This window comes from Egretta garzetta, unplaced genomic scaffold (genome assembly GCF_000687185.1).
Source record: "Egretta garzetta isolate BGI_Z169 unplaced genomic scaffold, ASM68718v1 scaffold354, whole genome shotgun sequence".
NCBI classification, from domain to species: Eukaryota; Metazoa; Chordata; class Aves; order Pelecaniformes; family Ardeidae; genus Egretta; species Egretta garzetta.
The window spans coordinates 662,548-679,591 of record NW_009259593.1 but is presented as its reverse complement, the minus strand read 5'-3'; the positions used below and the strand labels follow the sequence as shown (position 1 = coordinate 679,591).

General features: G+C 37.2%; 1 protein-coding gene across 1 annotated transcript in view; it reads left to right on the top strand.

The window, feature by feature from the left end:
- Positions 1–17,044, top strand: part of LONP2 (lon peptidase 2, peroxisomal) — a 152,263-nt gene that overhangs the window by 128,701 nt on the left and 6,518 nt on the right. Inside the window, exons 12-15 of the mRNA XM_035893591.1 lie at positions 413–563; positions 1,076–1,202; positions 2,288–2,421; positions 11,640–11,782. Of these exons, the coding sequence (XP_035749484.1) occupies positions 413–563; positions 1,076–1,202; positions 2,288–2,421; positions 11,640–11,782 (555 nt within the window). The remainder of the gene's footprint in view (positions 1–412; positions 564–1,075; positions 1,203–2,287; positions 2,422–11,639; positions 11,783–17,044) is intronic.

The window sequence follows — 17,044 nt, the reverse complement described above, 5'->3', positions numbered from 1 at the left end:
GGATTGGAGTCAGGGATTGCTTGAGAGAATTGTGCTCATACAAGTCCATGGGACCACATGGGCTGCTTTTCCAACGGTGCTGAGAGTCCTTGAAAGGCCGCTCTCTATCATCTGTGAAAGGTCATGGAGATAGATTGCAGGAGGGACCTGATGATTGGAGAACTGCTGCAGTTCATCTTTAGAAAAGGGTAAAAAGAACTAAGGGAAAAGTAACTTTTTTCTTTTTGCATGTGGTTACACAGTAATCAGAGTGAGGCGGGATATTGAAGGGTCAGGCTTTAATAATATTTGTAATATATATTATGAACGTAAAGTCAGGTTTGACAGATCCAAGTGGAATATAATAACAATGTGCATATTTATTTACCTCTAACTGAGCAAATGCATCAATTTTGTGTTCATTCTTGTTAAGGTCTTGGATCCAGAACAAAATCACAGTTTCACCGATCACTACTTAAATGTAGCCTTTGATCTGTCCCAAGTCCTTTTTATAGCTACAGCCAACACTACAGCTACTATCCCTCCTGCTCTGCTGGACAGAATGGAAATTATTCAAGTTCCAGGTAACACTACAGTGTTTTCATTAAAGACACTATTGCAAGTCCTTAAACAATGTTGCGGTGTTTTTCCTGAAAGGAAAAGCAGCTCCTTAAGCTAAGCCTGTTAGGAATCTAGACTGAATGGCCAGAATCATTAAAAGAGGCCAGTAGGGATGCCTCCATTATGGCCTTTGTCATGAGAATGAAATTTAGCATTGCACTTAGGAAAATTCAGTTCCAGTTATATAGAGAGATACATTGATACATTCTGTAACAATATTTTCACTAATTGATGTGTTTCTATTCTAACTGGCTGTTGGCTGATGCATCTTTTTAAGATTCCAATGAAAAAAGGGATCTTTGAAACACTAAAGTTCTATTCTTGTTCACATGAAATTACAAATAACCACAAAGTATCATACTGACAGCCTTTTAAATTATAGCTGTGGGGTTTTTTTTGTTTAATTCAATTACAGTTATAAGTGGTAAGAAATGTGATTATAAAGATTAGTAAATATATGCTTTTTCTTTTGGAGGATACACACAAGAAGAAAAAATTGAAATTGCACATAGACACTTGATTCCTAAACAGCTTGAACAACATGGCCTGACTCCACAGCAAATACAGATTCCACAAGTAACCACTTTGGACATAATTACCAGGTAAATATGTTATTTATTGCTTTAAGTTTAAATAACTTCTTTTTTTGGTAAGTAGTAAATAATTTATAAAGTGATAACACAAAACCTGTCTTAAGACCTGTTGTCCTTAATAGCTTCAGAAGTTCAACAATTGGTAATTTATGGAATTGCTCTTTCCTGAGCTCTGTCTGACTCTGCTGTCTAAACCGAACCATCCTTCTCTAGAGAATTCCTTGGTCTGGTTCTCAGTGTGGCTCACAGACAGTTGTGCTGACACAATTGGTAATGCACTATGAATAAACAGAAACACTTGCAGCTAGTATTGCTACAGTCTTCAGCGTGTGAAGCCATGGTCTTGACAGCAGACAACCTTTGTTTTGAAGAATGAAGTTTTATTTCTGTCATTTTCATAGAAAAAGTGAAAATTACCATTTTGTTTCTTGTGACTTGATGGGCCACATTTGTCTAAAAATTGGAATTATGTTAAAAAAAGTAAAATCTGGTACTTTAAATAGCATGTATTAAGAACTACTACTTTGTTGGACATGAGAGCAAAGATGTTGATCAGAACATCTTTTGGACTTGAAACTAGCTCATTTCCAATGGAAAAAGTGTATCAGTATTCAATGAATTGAAGCATTTTATGACCAGGAACAGCATTTTGGCATTTAGTGAGTGTTATTGTCTGATCTTTCTTTTTAATTCATAGACTAAAAGAAAATATTTTTTTACAGTCAGTTCCTCAACTGTCAGTAAGCTACATTTTGAGTTTTAAAATAGTTCTTCCTTCTAATTTTTATGCATCTGAGAAGAGCTCAATGCTATCGGAGCGTTGTTTAGCATTTTACTAAGGTTTGACACTAGGTGTTAGTCATGTCTTCTTCCCACTCAGTAATTTATCATCCTTTACAATTTTATCAGGAAACCACAATTATTTTGATAAAAGCATGATTTCTTTTTCCTGTTTATTAGAGTAACCCAAAGTCTTACTGCCTTTCACATCTCATTTTATTTGGGTGTATTTTTAAAAAGGAGGAGTGTTTACATTCAAATGAAATCTGTCTTACAAAGAATATCCACCAGTAAAACAATTGTCTCTCTGCTAGATACACTAGAGAGGCAGGAGTCCGCTCTCTGGATCGGAAGCTGGGAGCTATTTGCAGAGCAGTGGCGGTAAAAGTGGCAGAAGGACAGCACAAAGAAACAAAGCCAGATCGAGCTGAAGCGGGTGAAGGAGAAGGTATTTTTTGCATGTTTTATTAAAAAGGAAACTTCTCATGTAGTCACTAGGAAGCTGATTTATCAACCTTTTATCCTTTTTTATGCTCCTTTAAGGGCTCTGTTTTGAAAAGCTTTGCAAATAGAATGACATTCTTATTAAGCATGGTTCAAGTAGTGCTGAATTATGGCTTGGACATAAGTAGAGTAATTTCAGCCTGCCAGGTTGGCAATTGAAAAGTACAATGGATCTGCTTCATATCTTGGGTATGCAATTATGATTTGTGTATGGTCTTATGTCTTCCTAGGCTTTTTTACACAAATATTTCACTTTTTTTTTCTTTAATAAAAAACTAAGCATGGCTTTACTTATTGTAGTTAAAGAGGTTCTTTAACTGTGCTGCGCATGCTCTACCAGCTCAGAACTCAATTGGGTTATTTTGTTGTACTCTAATATAAATGTCTGCTTGAAGACCTTTGAAATTAGAAAGGTTTAGCAGTTCTTTTTATGTGCCTTTTAAGACTGCACTTATTCTAAGTCACTTGGAGCTTTGGTAACTTGTCAGCTTCAGGAAGTCTGTTCTTATTTCCCCTGTATACAGGCAATAGTCCTTTATCATTCCCAGTCATCCAACAGACTGGAAGCTAAGCATAAAATTCTCAAACAGCAAAAATACTCAGGTAACTACTTCACCAGTAAAGGTAGACCTCTTTCTAGTCTTGAAATATAAGTGGGGAAGGAAGAACTCAGGCCCATAATCCAGTTCATGTGCAAATGCAACTGCTGACTGCTCCCTTTTTCATCCCCAAATTAATGTTCTCTGTAATAAAAATGAAGTTGAACATCCATACTGTGTTTGTTGAAATATACCATGCAGCACATAGACAGTTGTGCTTTTATTGCAGCCAGTTGCTGATGGAGGATCTCACTGTACACAGAAGTTTTCTGTTGAAGGTTTCAGAGTGCTCACTGCAGCACTAGATGTCTGCAGGAGCCCACAGTTCAAGGTAGATTAGAAATGTGAAAGGACAGAATCCAAACCTGAAGTTGAAGTTCTAAAATGTGGGTAGTCCTTAAACAAAATATAGCAAGCAGGGTGTCAGGTGTTTTATTTGTTTTTTAAAGACTGCAGTGAGTCCAGGTGACACTTTCTGACAAGAAATACTGCCAGTCTGTCAGAGAATAACTGTGTGCCAGAGGACATGGGAAAGCAAAAACTGCAGAATGGCTGCTTACTTTTGCTCCAGAATACTCACAAATTTAAAATAGTAAACAGACCCCTGTTGGTTTGATATTATGAAAGATTCCACAGCTAAGCCAGTGTGGGAAAAAAATGTAAGTTTTAACATCTGTACAGCTAGAATAGTTCTTGACCAGTTTCGAGGAGGACAAATAAGATGACTCATTATCTGTTCCTTTAAAATTAAGGCAGCTTAGAAGTCTGAATGGTGTGTCCCCCTTTCAGAGAGTAAATCCTGCGGGAGGAAATATAACCAATATTGGTATCAACAGTGGTATTAATTAGGAAAGTATATGGAGAAAAGTTTTACCCAAAAGTAAAAAAAGTAAAAACTTTTGTCATTTGTCTCTGGAAGACTGTTTATTGATGGTCTTTCAGCTTTACCTTGCCTTTTTTCCCTAACTTGGTACTTCCCTTCTGAAAATTAAATTTTCTTTTACCTTGGTGAGTTTTCTAAGATCATCATAATGTCTGTGGAAACTGTAGTATCAGAAGATTGAATTTGATCTACAAATCAGTGTTTGCTTAAGTGGATTCAGCTCAGTTTTCTCTGAATGTTTGGCTTAAAGAAAGTGAACTCTCACAGTAGCAGTGGCTGTGCGTGCATGAATGACTGTGCAGTTTAAACTGTCCCATCTACATTAAAAGGAAGAACTTTCAAGACATTTTTATTAATGCTTTCCATTTATATTATGTGCATCTTGTCTACCTTCTGTCCTCTGTGCTGGACTTTTCTGAAGTCAAACACTGAGTTTGTCGGTACCTTCTGTGATACCTGAACTTGCTCCTGAACCAGAACACCAAGCCTTTGGGCTGTGGTGGCCAGGCTTACTAGCATCAAAGCAGTGCCTTTGCTACTGTCACTTTTTTGATAGTAATTTTGACAAGTCATATTTTTAAAGTATTTCTTTACACTGAATAGTAGCTGTGTCTAAGACGTGCTTAAAAGGTCTAAGATTGCTGAATAAAAAAAAGCGTCAGTCTGCTCTTCAAGCTTTCTGATAAAGTAAGCGAAAAGTAGGTTCAGAGCACAACGCCTGACACTATGAGAAGAAACATTTTACTATTAAAGCAAAGAATAAAAAGGAACTGTATTAGACATCTCTATCCAGTGAGAGAGGTATTTACAATGTTAAAATTAGCACTGTACTTGTAACTTAGGTATTTACACTGTTAAAATTATACACTGTTAAAATTAGTACTGGACTTGCAACTTACCAAAGCTAAGTGAAAACGGCAAGCTAAGTGCTTCAAAAGAGGGCAAAATGCTAGCATTTTTGGTTGACGGACAAGTTGAAGTAAGCCCAGAAGAAATGAGCTGTGAAGAGTTGCCTTTGTACTTCTGGAATTGAAACTGTTCATAAGAAAAAGCTGTATTTATAAAAGGGAGTCCAAGGGACAGGTGGCTCTATAGTTAAACTTTGATATTACAATGACATGTATAGAATGGTGCAGTCTGCAAAATGTGTTTTATTTTGTACTAATAATGTGCTTATACCCTGCTGTATTTTTAGCAGAGTATGTCGCTTGTTGGGAGTGTATGAGAGTAGGATGCTTTTTAAAAACATTTTTGCTTAGTTTTCATTCAGTCTGTTGGAAACAACCAAGTATTTAAAACAAAACTCAGAAATATCCCCAAATACTTGCAAGTTGATGCAAATAATGGGATTTGTAGCCTAAATTTATTTCTTTGGATTTTTTTTTCCTGTTGATTAGTGGACATTTGTGCAGTTGTGCGTAGTGATGATGAATTTTTATTTCATATAATGAATGACTTGGAAGAATAGTTAATCAAGTTGTTGTCTCTTAATGGTTTCATTTAGGATTACTTGATTATTTTTTTTTAAATCTATATGAAAAGACCTATAATTCTTTTTTGCTTTATGCATTTGTCAGTTACTGATGTGGGACTGAGACTTCACAGTTAGTGCATTCATGTGTCATGAGTTGTGAGTACGAGAGAGCAAGCTACCATCTTGCCTTGTAGATCTAACTTGCTAAAGTTATGTATGATTCATAGCATATCAGAATGGTAACATGGTGCCGATTGTGTTTATTCAGCTGAGCGCCTTCTGGCTTATGGATTTGTAATAAAAGTTGAAAGACATTAGGTGGTAGAACCACAAAATTTCCATCATTGTATTGATTAAATCCAATTATTGACTCAAAGTGGAGCATCTGTTTTTAAGGCTTTCTAAACATTAGGCTTTTGACACTTTGATAGTAGGCTCTAAAAATGGAGGATACCTGCCATAGCAGAACTGATGCTAGGAGATACGCTGTCAAGCTGTGTTTAGCGCTTTCCAAAAATGCATGACTGAAATACACTGGCAGCTTTGTATTGCCTTCCTTGCTCCTTTGACTCCTGAGCTTTATGATGAAGTTGGCAAGTGGAGGAGTGTTAGTTTGCGTCAGTCGTTGAATTTGTACAGTGAACTTCAGCAAAAGCAAATGGAGTCATTTTTCAGACCTCTCCAGGGAGTCATCCTTGTGTACAGTTACACTATCTGATGTTTTACTGAAACACTATCTAAGATTTATGAGACACTCATCTAGTCTTTGACACTAGAAGAAATTCTAGGAGTCACAAAAATATGTGAAACTCTCCTTCCTATTTTAGTGTAACTGCCTTGAGAACACAATGCAGCAACTGTGCACTAAGGCATCATATCAAGATACAACAGTTGAAACCCAGAGTAAAAAATTATTTGTCTAATTCAGACTTGAAAAGAGTTTTAGGACAGGTAATATTTAATAATTAAAAGTGGTTAAATGAGAATTCTATCTATGTTGAAACCAAGGCTTTGAAAATATTTAAGTATTTCCATAACCCAGTAATAGAATACAGTTTGTTCTACTCCTTGTGGATGAAACAACACTTGGTTTTGAGTTTGAGTTTAAATACAAGTTAGACTGAAGTGGTCAATGTAAAGTGAAACATGTAGTCTTTACTGTCCTCCCTCAACTTGGGCGTAATGCATTTTATTCACAACACATTGTTATGCATGACTGAGGGGGGGGGGGTGTTGCTTGCTTTTAGTATGTATAAGGGCCTTAATACAGCTGGGCTAACATCACTGCTCTTGCAAAAAGTGAGCCGTTCTATGTTCTAGCCAAAACTCAGCACTTTAGCAGCACCGAATCTTCCATAGCACTGGGAAATGAAATCTGATCAGCATAAATCCCACGGTGGTATGACTGTAGGAACTCAAGTTTGAGCTCAGCTGTGCCGGCATTAGGATACTTATGAGCTCTGCAGACTGTAATAATATGTGGTGGTTTCTAAAAATTGCTTGGAATGTCTTTTCTGTTTTAGGCCAAAGAGGCATAAATATTATGAAAAGTTGGGTTTATATGCAAACTATTTTTTTACCGTGTTAATTTATCTAACTATTCCTGCATGAAAACCTCGAATTCAAGTGCTTCAAGTACATGTTATTGAAGATAAGAATTGATGGAATGTAATTATTTTCTCATCCTGTGGGGAAATATGCACATAGCATTAAATGTAAGTTTACAAGTAAGTGTTAGTGGGATTGGGGGCCCAGGAAGGAGTTCCTTCCCAAAAGAAAATCTTTCGGAAGTAACACTTCCCAAGTATGTAGTGCATAAGATTTAATTTGGACAATGGAAAGTTGCTTTTAAGATGTAGTTTCATGTTATGTCTGGCTTTGAATGTGGATTGGTGTCAGCAAGGGCAATCCTATCCTTTCCTACCTAAATGTAGTTTTGTGGAGCTAGTTTGGAGGGGCTAAAAGAATGCTGGGTCTGTCCGTCATGTGCTGAAGCATCTGCTAGTAAATCAGATGAAAAAAAAGAACATTCTATTTTCCCTTTAATTGCCCCCAGACTTGACACCTACTCTTTCATGCTTATCTTCTTTCTTGTACCTTTTTATAGCAATTCAGCAAATCAGAATATGTTTAAAAAAATTTAGGTTTCTATTGTATTCTTCTATCTTGGCCAGTGAGTATGGCTAGAAATCTTTGGGTTTAAGACTTATGTATGACCAGTGCTTAATTTAAATATGTTTTATGAGGAGCTGAGAAATTGCTATATGTTGAGGAAGTTTTCAGCTCTATTAACTCATTTCCATTATATCTCTAGAAGAAAGTAGCAGTCTTAAATTCTTAAATCTTTGTCTTCATGCCATGTAATTCCTTTTTAGATTAAATCCTGAATTATATACAGTAGTTCATTGTCAGTATGTTTTCTTAGGAGTCCATTTTCTTACAAATCCAGTACTACATGCAAGATTTTCTTTTGTTTTGGGAATTTGCAAAGGCAGATTGCCAAGGAACATTGTTGTGATCTTCGCTGAGTAGCTGCAGATTCTGCTCTGAAAATCTTACAAACATAGTTGTCTTTTTTTTGGTTCGTTGGTTGTTTTTTGGAATTGGGGGTGGGGGGGCGTGGCAGAGTGTTTGGAGGTTTTGGTGGTTTTTTGTTTGGGGTTTGTTTTGGTTTGGGGGGGGTTGGGTTTTTTTATTTGCTTGGGTTTTGTTTGTTGGGGTTTTATTGTTGTTGTTCGAGGGTTTTTTTAGTTTTTCCAACTTTGAAATATTAAAACAGCTCAGTACCATGCTGCTTTTGTTTAAGCAGTAATGTAGTAGTAGATCAGCAGGTGGTTCCTCCAGTGCAGTGTGGAGCTCGATTAAAGGCACTTCTTTGGCTTTTTAGCTTATTTCTTCAACTTAACTCAAAATGGAAGATGAGTAAGCTGTTGTCCTAACCAAAACTTGTGTTTCTGGAAACCTGAATTTAACTTTCTTGTTTTAGATAAATGTGTCATTTAACTTGTACTATGGTTTATGGTTATTCATCTGGGATAGGTAGGGAACATGTATTTGTCATCATTAATGGCAATCTTAATTACTTGCATCTTTCTAGATTCTTCATAGTCAGCACTTCTGTAAAGGTGGCGAAAGATGTTTTTTCCTTCAAAGGAAAAGCTAGTAATTGTTATGTTTTGGAACATCACTGTATGCTTTTATAGAAAATTAGATAATGTCAGAATTCAGGTTAATATTTTTAGAAAAAGTCTGGGGTTTGTTATTGTTACAGATTACCAAATGGAGTCTACTAATAAGACTATATAATAACTCAGAGAAAGCATTTTTGATTCTTTTAATAGGGCAGGTAGCCTCAAAAATTACCTACTGATGTGTTTATGACAAGTCTGTCTCCTCCAGCTCTATAGGTAGAACTAGGTGAAATAAGAGCAAGCTGAAATGGAAAGTTGTGTTTCTTAGGCTGTAAAATTTGGTACAGAACAAAAGCAGTTGGTTTTGAACTCAGGGGTTTTTTAAAATATGAATTGTCATATCAAATTTCTTAGGTTTTGAAGATCTGTAGTGTTGAAATTGCAGTTCGAGTTGCAAGAATAGCATGCAGGGTTATGTTTCCTAGACTTGCTAGTATTTATGTATTTGAATTTGTTATGTACAGAAATAGTAGTTCAACAAAAATACAGAGACATGCTGGAACAACAGGAGGGCCATCTGACTAAGGCAGCATTTACCATGAGGGAATGGGATTTATGCACAGAGCCATGAGTTGTACAATGGAAAGATTAGTGGCTGTTGGATAATAACTATTAGATTTGAGTCCTGAATGAAAGCTGGTGGTGGTGTTACGGTAATACTGATGTAGAATGTTTTCCTTCATATAGTGTATGAAGGCATTAGTGAGAACTGCGCTGCAACAAAATTAACTGTAAAAAGGCCTTTATATGTCAGGATTAATAATAAAAGGATAGTTTGTATCTTGTAAAAGGAGGCATTCTCTCCTCATCCATTCTGAGAATCACTTTTGCAGCACAGAACACCTCTTAATACTATATTAGATTAGATCAGTGATTGGTGTTTTTCTGTAGTTGTTTAAATTCCTGGTTCTTCAATTACTGTGCATGCACTAATATGCAAAGGAAGACAGTTTCTTCCTTGAAAGTAAAAAAGAATTCAAAGAAAGGAAGCAACAGCAGGTGATTTCCCAAAATACGGTGCAGAAGTCTTGAAGCTCAGTATACAGTCCTGTGTAATATAGACTGTCACTTTAAACGTATCTTAGGCTTGTGGTTTTGGAGTGGGAAGAAATATCTTCACTATATGTATGTGTACAATGCTTTTCTTAATGGCAGCCTCAGGGCAGGGAGACACTGCCATAAAACTGCCACAGAACCTTAGAAACATTAGGATTGTTCAAGTATTTTCATTTCTCTGATACAGGTTTCACTAAAATATTGCTTAGGGCTCTTGAGAAAATGGTAATGAGCCTTTTGCATCTGGATCAAATTCTGTGTGGAAGTGACTCCTTGCTTACATTCTCCTTCTGTATACAGTCGCTTAAGTAAATGTGCAGTGTAGGCCTAGTACAAAGGATGTTTAAGTTCTTGAGCTTATTAATGCAAACAACCGGCTGTGTAGTCTGGTTTAAAACCATTTTGAGGCTTTGATATTTATATGGTCCCCATTACAGCTCACTTCTGTATAGAAAACACATTTGTAGAGAAAACAGAAATTTTAAGGAAACAATCGTATAGGTAAGAAATACAATCACACTATAAATGGAGGAAGGAAAGAGCACGCTTTTGAATCCATAGCTATTGCTTTAATTATGTGGTCCCTTCTTGATGGTGCTTGAGTATATTGCGTTCAAAAGTGTCAGGCTAATTGGGTTTTATAGCCCTTCCTGAAGAGTGTATCACACCTGTAGGTATTTCTGAAAATGCCCAGTAATTTGATCTTTGAGGAATTTTTTGCTGCTAGTGGTTATTGGTCAAGACGTCTTCTAAATATCTCATCCAACAAAGAAAAGAGCAGAGCCCTGTGTAAGATTTCAAGACAAAAGCCATAGGTGAAGCTGTACTGAAATTATTTGAGGTTTCTCCACTGAGCAAGGGCTGTATCTGCTGGGATCTGAACTGGCTGTTCAACAAATGAGGGACATCAATTTTGTGAATTTGGCAACCTGATCTAGTGAAAGGTGTCCCTGTCTATGGGGGGGTTGGACTAGATGATCTTTAAAGGCCCCTTCCAACCCAAGCAATTCTATGACTGAGTAAAGACATTATAGTCATAAGAGACAAAAATCAAAGTAAAAAGTGTAATGTCAATATATGTGCTGCACAGGCTGCAGTAAAGGCGGGCTGTGCTATGCTGGGGTAGTGGTTCCACCTGGCAGCCTGGAAGGAGGCGGCACACCAGGGCTGGATGAGTTAGGCTTCCGGTGGAGCTGGCTTCCATGTGATCTACATGTAGCAGCTTCTCCTGCGCCTGGTCAGCTGCTGTTGAGGGGGGGGGGGGGGGGATTGGGGTGTGGGGTGAGGAAGGCAGAGGTACAGAGCAGTAAGTTACGCTGTCCTAGTTGGATACTGTGAAATGAGATGTTACTGAATGTCATGCAGGCTACCTCTAAGTAGTGCAGTCATGTGGCAAAGCTATGTATGTAAATCTGGCCAAAATGCTCCTACTTTACTTGACAGAACTTAATTATTAGTATCAGAAGTTAAGCATTTAAATCCTTGCGGAAAGAGACCACAGAGAGCACAGTTGTAAATGTAAGTAAAAAGAACAGTAGTTACTGAACTTTCAGCATTTCCACATTCAGCTCCGTATTCTATATTGCACTACATTAAACATGATCATCTCCTAAAAATGCTGGGTTTGTGCATAAATCTGATGAAAAGTCCTAAATGAACTTAATGTGTTTCGCTCTTCAACCTAGTTTAAAATGCATTTAAGCGAGCTGCATCTCGTGTCAGTGCTCTAGATTTAACATTATCTTTGGTGAACAGTTAGAATGTGTTTAGGCTTAATAGTTAAATTTGATGCCATATTATCTTTAATTTGACAAGATTTTTGTGAAAGATGGTTTAAGCACACTTTCATGAACTTTCTAAGCATTTCTTTGAATATTTTATTTTTCTGTCATAATTTTTTTAATTCCTATGCCAAGAAAAACTGGTACAAATCCTAAATTAGATTTTTTTTTCTCTTAGATTGCAAAGAGCATGTCACAGAAGATGCAAAACCAGAAGCCATCAGTGAAACAGCTGACCTGGCTCTGCCACCTGAAATGCCGATTTTAATTGATTTCCATGCTTTAAAAGATATCCTGGGTCCACCCATGTATGAAATGGAGGTAACATCCTCATTTGTTTCTGCTTGACTTCTGTTTCTGTCTGGCTTGAGTAGTTGTCTATTGATTGAGTTTATACAATATTAACCTTTTTAAAAAATGTATTAGTAACAGAACTGTGTTTCTTTGTGTTCCACCAAGTGTTTTTTTCACCTAAAGAAGCTTTTGTTTTATTTTCTTTTAATTTAGGGTACATAAATAACATAATGGTATGACTTTCTGTTAGCAAAGATGCCTGCAGCAGTGCTTAAGAATGCGATGGTGTTTTTTCAGTTTATAACAACTTTGCTTTTGTTTGGGGGATGTTTGGTCTTGGGAAAGAAGCCAAAAGTAGAACCCAGGAATCCTGTCTCTGAGGCAGCTGTGTTAAGGACTGTCCCACATACCTCCTTAAAGCCAGTCAGCATTTTTGTGTATTAAACCCACTTCAGTTTGTACCAGGAGTTCTCAGACATTCTTTAGATTAATGTGACTCTTAGCTGTTAAAAATATTTTATGATCAGTGAGGCACCTCCAGCTTCCTAATACCAGCTCTCTTCCTCAGTAGGCATGTTCCAGAATTTTTTCTTTCCCCCATCTGTATTTTGTTATATGCTATGACAATGCCATCAATTAAAGTAGTTTGTTAGTTTGGGGTTCTCTTTTTACCATGTACATTGCAGTAATTCTCTGCTTTACTTCAGGTCCAGGTGAACTGACTGAGTGTAAGTAGTATATATAACACTGTGACAGGAAACCGGTTGCTGATGGAACACTAAATTTTTCTGTCTTTATGCTGGAGAAAAGTTCAGTAAACCAGTAAGTTAGGGAGAAAATAGAAATGAAAGGGAAACTTCCAGAAAAGACAAAATTCAAACTTTTATGAACTTTCCTGTGATAATTCTTCTCTCCTAAATGAGAGAACCAGACTCCAGTGGGATTTGGAGGGTAAAAAGGGGACACGATACGCAGGGGAAGCAAGAGAAAAGGAATGATTGTTAAGGAATGAGTCAGTTTGTAGACCTGAACTGGGGTTTTTGAATACAAAGATTTTATGGAAGAGATTCTTAACAAAGAGACAGAAATGAGGAAACAAGTTGAAAGAAAACAGCTCTATTAATTGTGTTCGAGAATGATGATGGTGGCAATGGAAGTTGGGGGGAACGGGAGGCAAGGAAGACCAGGTGATCCAAGAAACCAGTACCTTAGGACTCTCTTGGCTGAGTTTTTTCACATTGGTCATTTGGGTTCTGATTTATGTCTTTTTACTTCCAGAAATGAGAAGAGATTGCTCTTTAGGCAAATGACTTTATTGTAAGCAACTTATGTTCATTCTTTTCATCCCTCAGAAGCTGCTATGCCCGATAATAAAATCACACAAGACAGTTTAAGGCCATTTTAATTAAGAAGGTAGTGTGGATATACTTCAGCTTGATTTGGGATGACTGTAGCTATCAGACCATTTATAATGCTCCTGTGGATATTTTTACGAGTCTGCCTGTCTTTTTATCACTACCTGACTTTTAGAAACAATTACTGAAAAATAGCACGTGGGGTTTTTTCAGAGAAATAACATTATATCTGAATTTTCATTTTGAAGTATGTTATATACTTCAGACATCTGTTCTTTGGAGCTAAAGCACTGCAGAATCATTTGGCTTTTTAGTGCCTGAACTGCAGATGCACATAAAGCCATTGTAGTAAATTGAACTTAATATTCAAGCCAGTACTGATTTCTACAAACAGTGTTTATTACTTTCATACAGGTGCTGAAAAGTTAATTTAATTTTGTAAATTTGCACAAAAGTTTTGGTCACTTGCAACTGTACTCCCAGTCAAGAGTAGAAATAATTCAAATAAATGTGAACTTATCACACTTTTTAAAAATTAGATTGTAGGCCAAGAAATACGCTAATATGTGCCTTGCCTTACATGTTCTGCCTAGTTTTGAGCTTTTTCTCGAGTTGATTATTCATTTAAGTTTGGTAGTGTGGCTGTGTTGGCAAATAATTTCTGCTATTTTGCCTTTTTTTCTACAGGAGTAAGTAGTGCAAGTAAAATTTTTGAAGTCTGGTGCTTGATTCCAAATATACAAATACATGAGTGCTGGGCTGGGTTCTCTTTGCATGAACAGTTGGCATGAATATGCATATAAGCATTTCATGGATCTGCTGGCCTGTATAAGCTGAAATAAGACTGACTGAAGCTTTTGACCTGTCAAAGGTTTTTTAAATGTTTCCATATTTAGCAGGCAAATTAAGTAGTGCATAAATAGAACTAGAGATGAATCCACACAGCATCAGTTCCCTGAGCAGCTCAGGATTTATTTTCATGTGTACTATTTGTTGTATTTATTAATGAGTAAATATTTTTCAGTGCACACTTTATGATTTTTTCAATGTAAATCGCTCAGACAGCAACTCCTGTTCTAATGAACTTTCCCAAGTAACCTATTCTTCCTTTGAATTTTCTCAAGTGCCCCCAAGATTCTTTCAAATGAAGAGTATAGCTCCTGTCCCAATGACAGGCGTTTCAGATTGGCTACTGGTGTGTTTTCTGCGGTGTGTCTCTCTATACCCAGCCTTTAAAGCTTCACCTCTGACCTGCATTTTGCCATTTATAATTAGTTGAAATAAAGATACAATGGAGGCAGCCACCATGTCAGTACTTGGATGAGACTGAGCAAATAGAACTGAAAACATGACATGACTTAATTGATCTGTTGTCCTCCAGGGAAATGCCTTAAAATAAGTGATTCATCTTTCACCTTTTCAGTGCATTGCTTGTATATTTTCTGCGGAGGTCTCCCTGCAGAAAGGCGTGACAGAATACTCAGCTCATACGTGTAGGATTAATTCATTTATCACAAATAAATAATCTTACGTGTCACCCTAGAGAACAAATGTTGGAATAAATCACATAGTAAGGCTTTGGAAGAATAATCTTGACAGTAGTTTAAAGTGTAAAAGATTTAACGAAATGTATCAGCACAGGATGCTTTTGAGGGAAAGGGTTTATAACATATACGGAGTGTTTATAATGAAGTATTTCTCTTTTCACTTGGATTTCAGCCTTTTTTTTTTCTTTTTTTCAATTCTTAATTCTGCTCAGTTAACAAAACATTATTGGCACCACAGGAAAGCCCGTCAGAATTAGTCTGTATTCTCATAATGTGAGAGAAGCTGAAGTGACAGGAGCCGTAGGTCAGTGAAATTACCTAAATGAAGTGCAGATCCCATAAAAGAGTAGCTCCGTTTCATGGGGCGTACGCAATTGTAGTTAAGGAACAAATTAGGTTATCTTTTAGAAGCAAAACCTGTACAAAGCACAGGTTTAGATAGGCATTTTTATCTAAGAAATATCAGTCTTGTGATCTTTCTGGGAAATCCTCCTCCCTTGAAGGAAAGCTGCTGTTACATATTTTGCCTGCTAGGGAATGAATCAGGAGAGTAGACTAGAAAAAAGGTTTGTACAGTCAGGCTGGGATAGAAGGATAACAGAGATACTAAAGGCCAGCAAGTAACTTGGGACTGGTTCTCATCTTCCCATTATGAATCAGTGACTTAATTGCTTTTTGTCAATTATGCTGACTTATAAAGTAGCTCCAAAATTGGAGACTTGCGGATGATGTCTCTTGTCCTTTATCTTGGAACAACCTTAAATATTTTAAAGTAAATGACTGTGCTGTATGTTAAGACTTTTAATTTTGTCGTGTCGAGGCAGCTAAAATGTATCGGACAGTATATTCATCTACTCAGATTACAGTTAAATAGTAGCTGGGTCTTGTCTACAAAAATTTTCAAAACACAAGACCGTTTATGTAGGTCAGTGACCGCTTCTTGCATCATCTGACAGACAGGACCAGTCATCAGCTGATTCTAATGGTCCTTTGTAATTGAAGTTGTTTAAAAAGTGTAAGTAAGGATTCCTCTGACTTCTTGTGAGAAGAAATTATCAGAGATACCAGGAGTGATTCAGGTTTGCGGAGCTCACTCTAACACTTCGTATGTGTGGTTAATGTAATATAACGTACTTTCCTCTGAGTATTGTATGCTCGTATGGGGTTTTGTGTGTGTGCGTTTTTAGGGATTTTCAAGGGTCTTTTCTGAAGCCGGTTATCAAAGTTGCCAGGGCGTTTTCTATACATCTGTCTGTCAGCTCGCATCAGTTACTGTTTAGGTGAGGAGTCTCTGGTAGTACAGTCAGAGAAGTTGCTTGGCCTCTGAGTCTACCAGTTAGTGTGAAGAATGATGGTTGAAAGGTGATTAATGCTTATTACACACCTAGTTTCTCTTACCAGATCTCAACTTACTTGTGAAAGTAGGAGGAGGGTACCTACCTCGTCTGAGGAAGGAGTTTGTACTGAGGTGAGATAAATGAGTCTTTAGAACCATTAGGGTTTTGATCTTTAGTTATGTTCGCTATTTTCTGCCCCTGAGCTCTCAAACAGTGGAATTAGTCTGTAAACTGTTTTGAAGTGATACGCAGTTAGAGCCAGTGCTGACATCCAGTCCGAAAAAAGGAAAAGAAAACCAAAAAACCCAAACCAACAGACTTTGTTGATGGCTACTTTGGCATGGGTGGAGGGGATGGACAGTTACTTTTTGTTCATTATGTCTGAAATGTTTGAAACCATGACAGGTTGCCAAAATTCATGATTGTCTCAAGTGTAAAGGAGAATGCTTCAGTGTTGTTGGATTTCAGTGTAACCAGGATGATTTCATTTTGTTAACCTGAGTTACTAAGCAATTACTAAGCTAATCAGAATAAGTCACTGTAACTAATAAACACAGGGAATGGATATAGAAACTTACGTTAATGAAAATGGAAATGCTTGATGAGGTATTTTGATATTCTTATGTACAATTTCTTAAATGCTAGAAAAAGAAACAGCCATTCTAGCTAAATTATACTAATAAAAGTAAATGGCGTGATGTCATTGAAAATGTGTAGGTAACTGAGAGCCACAAGAGAACCAAGGAGAAGGGGCTGTGTGGCTTCCTCTGCTGTAGCGTGAGAGAAGTGTAGTTACTAACTGACCTGCTTGTCAGCTAGATCCAGGAGTGTAACACCAGTCCCACCGGCCTCTGCTGCTTGTCTCTCCTGACGGCTGGAGTCTCGTTTGCGCCAGGAGCTCCCGTATCAGCAATGCTTTGCTAGAGCCAGAGCTGGCACTGCGTGTGCTGTGCCGCTGCCGTGTGCTGCATTCCCTCAACCCAAGAAACAGCGATCCTGAAACGAGGTCACATGTCAACTCTTAGTCATCAAACTCAGAAGATGACAGCG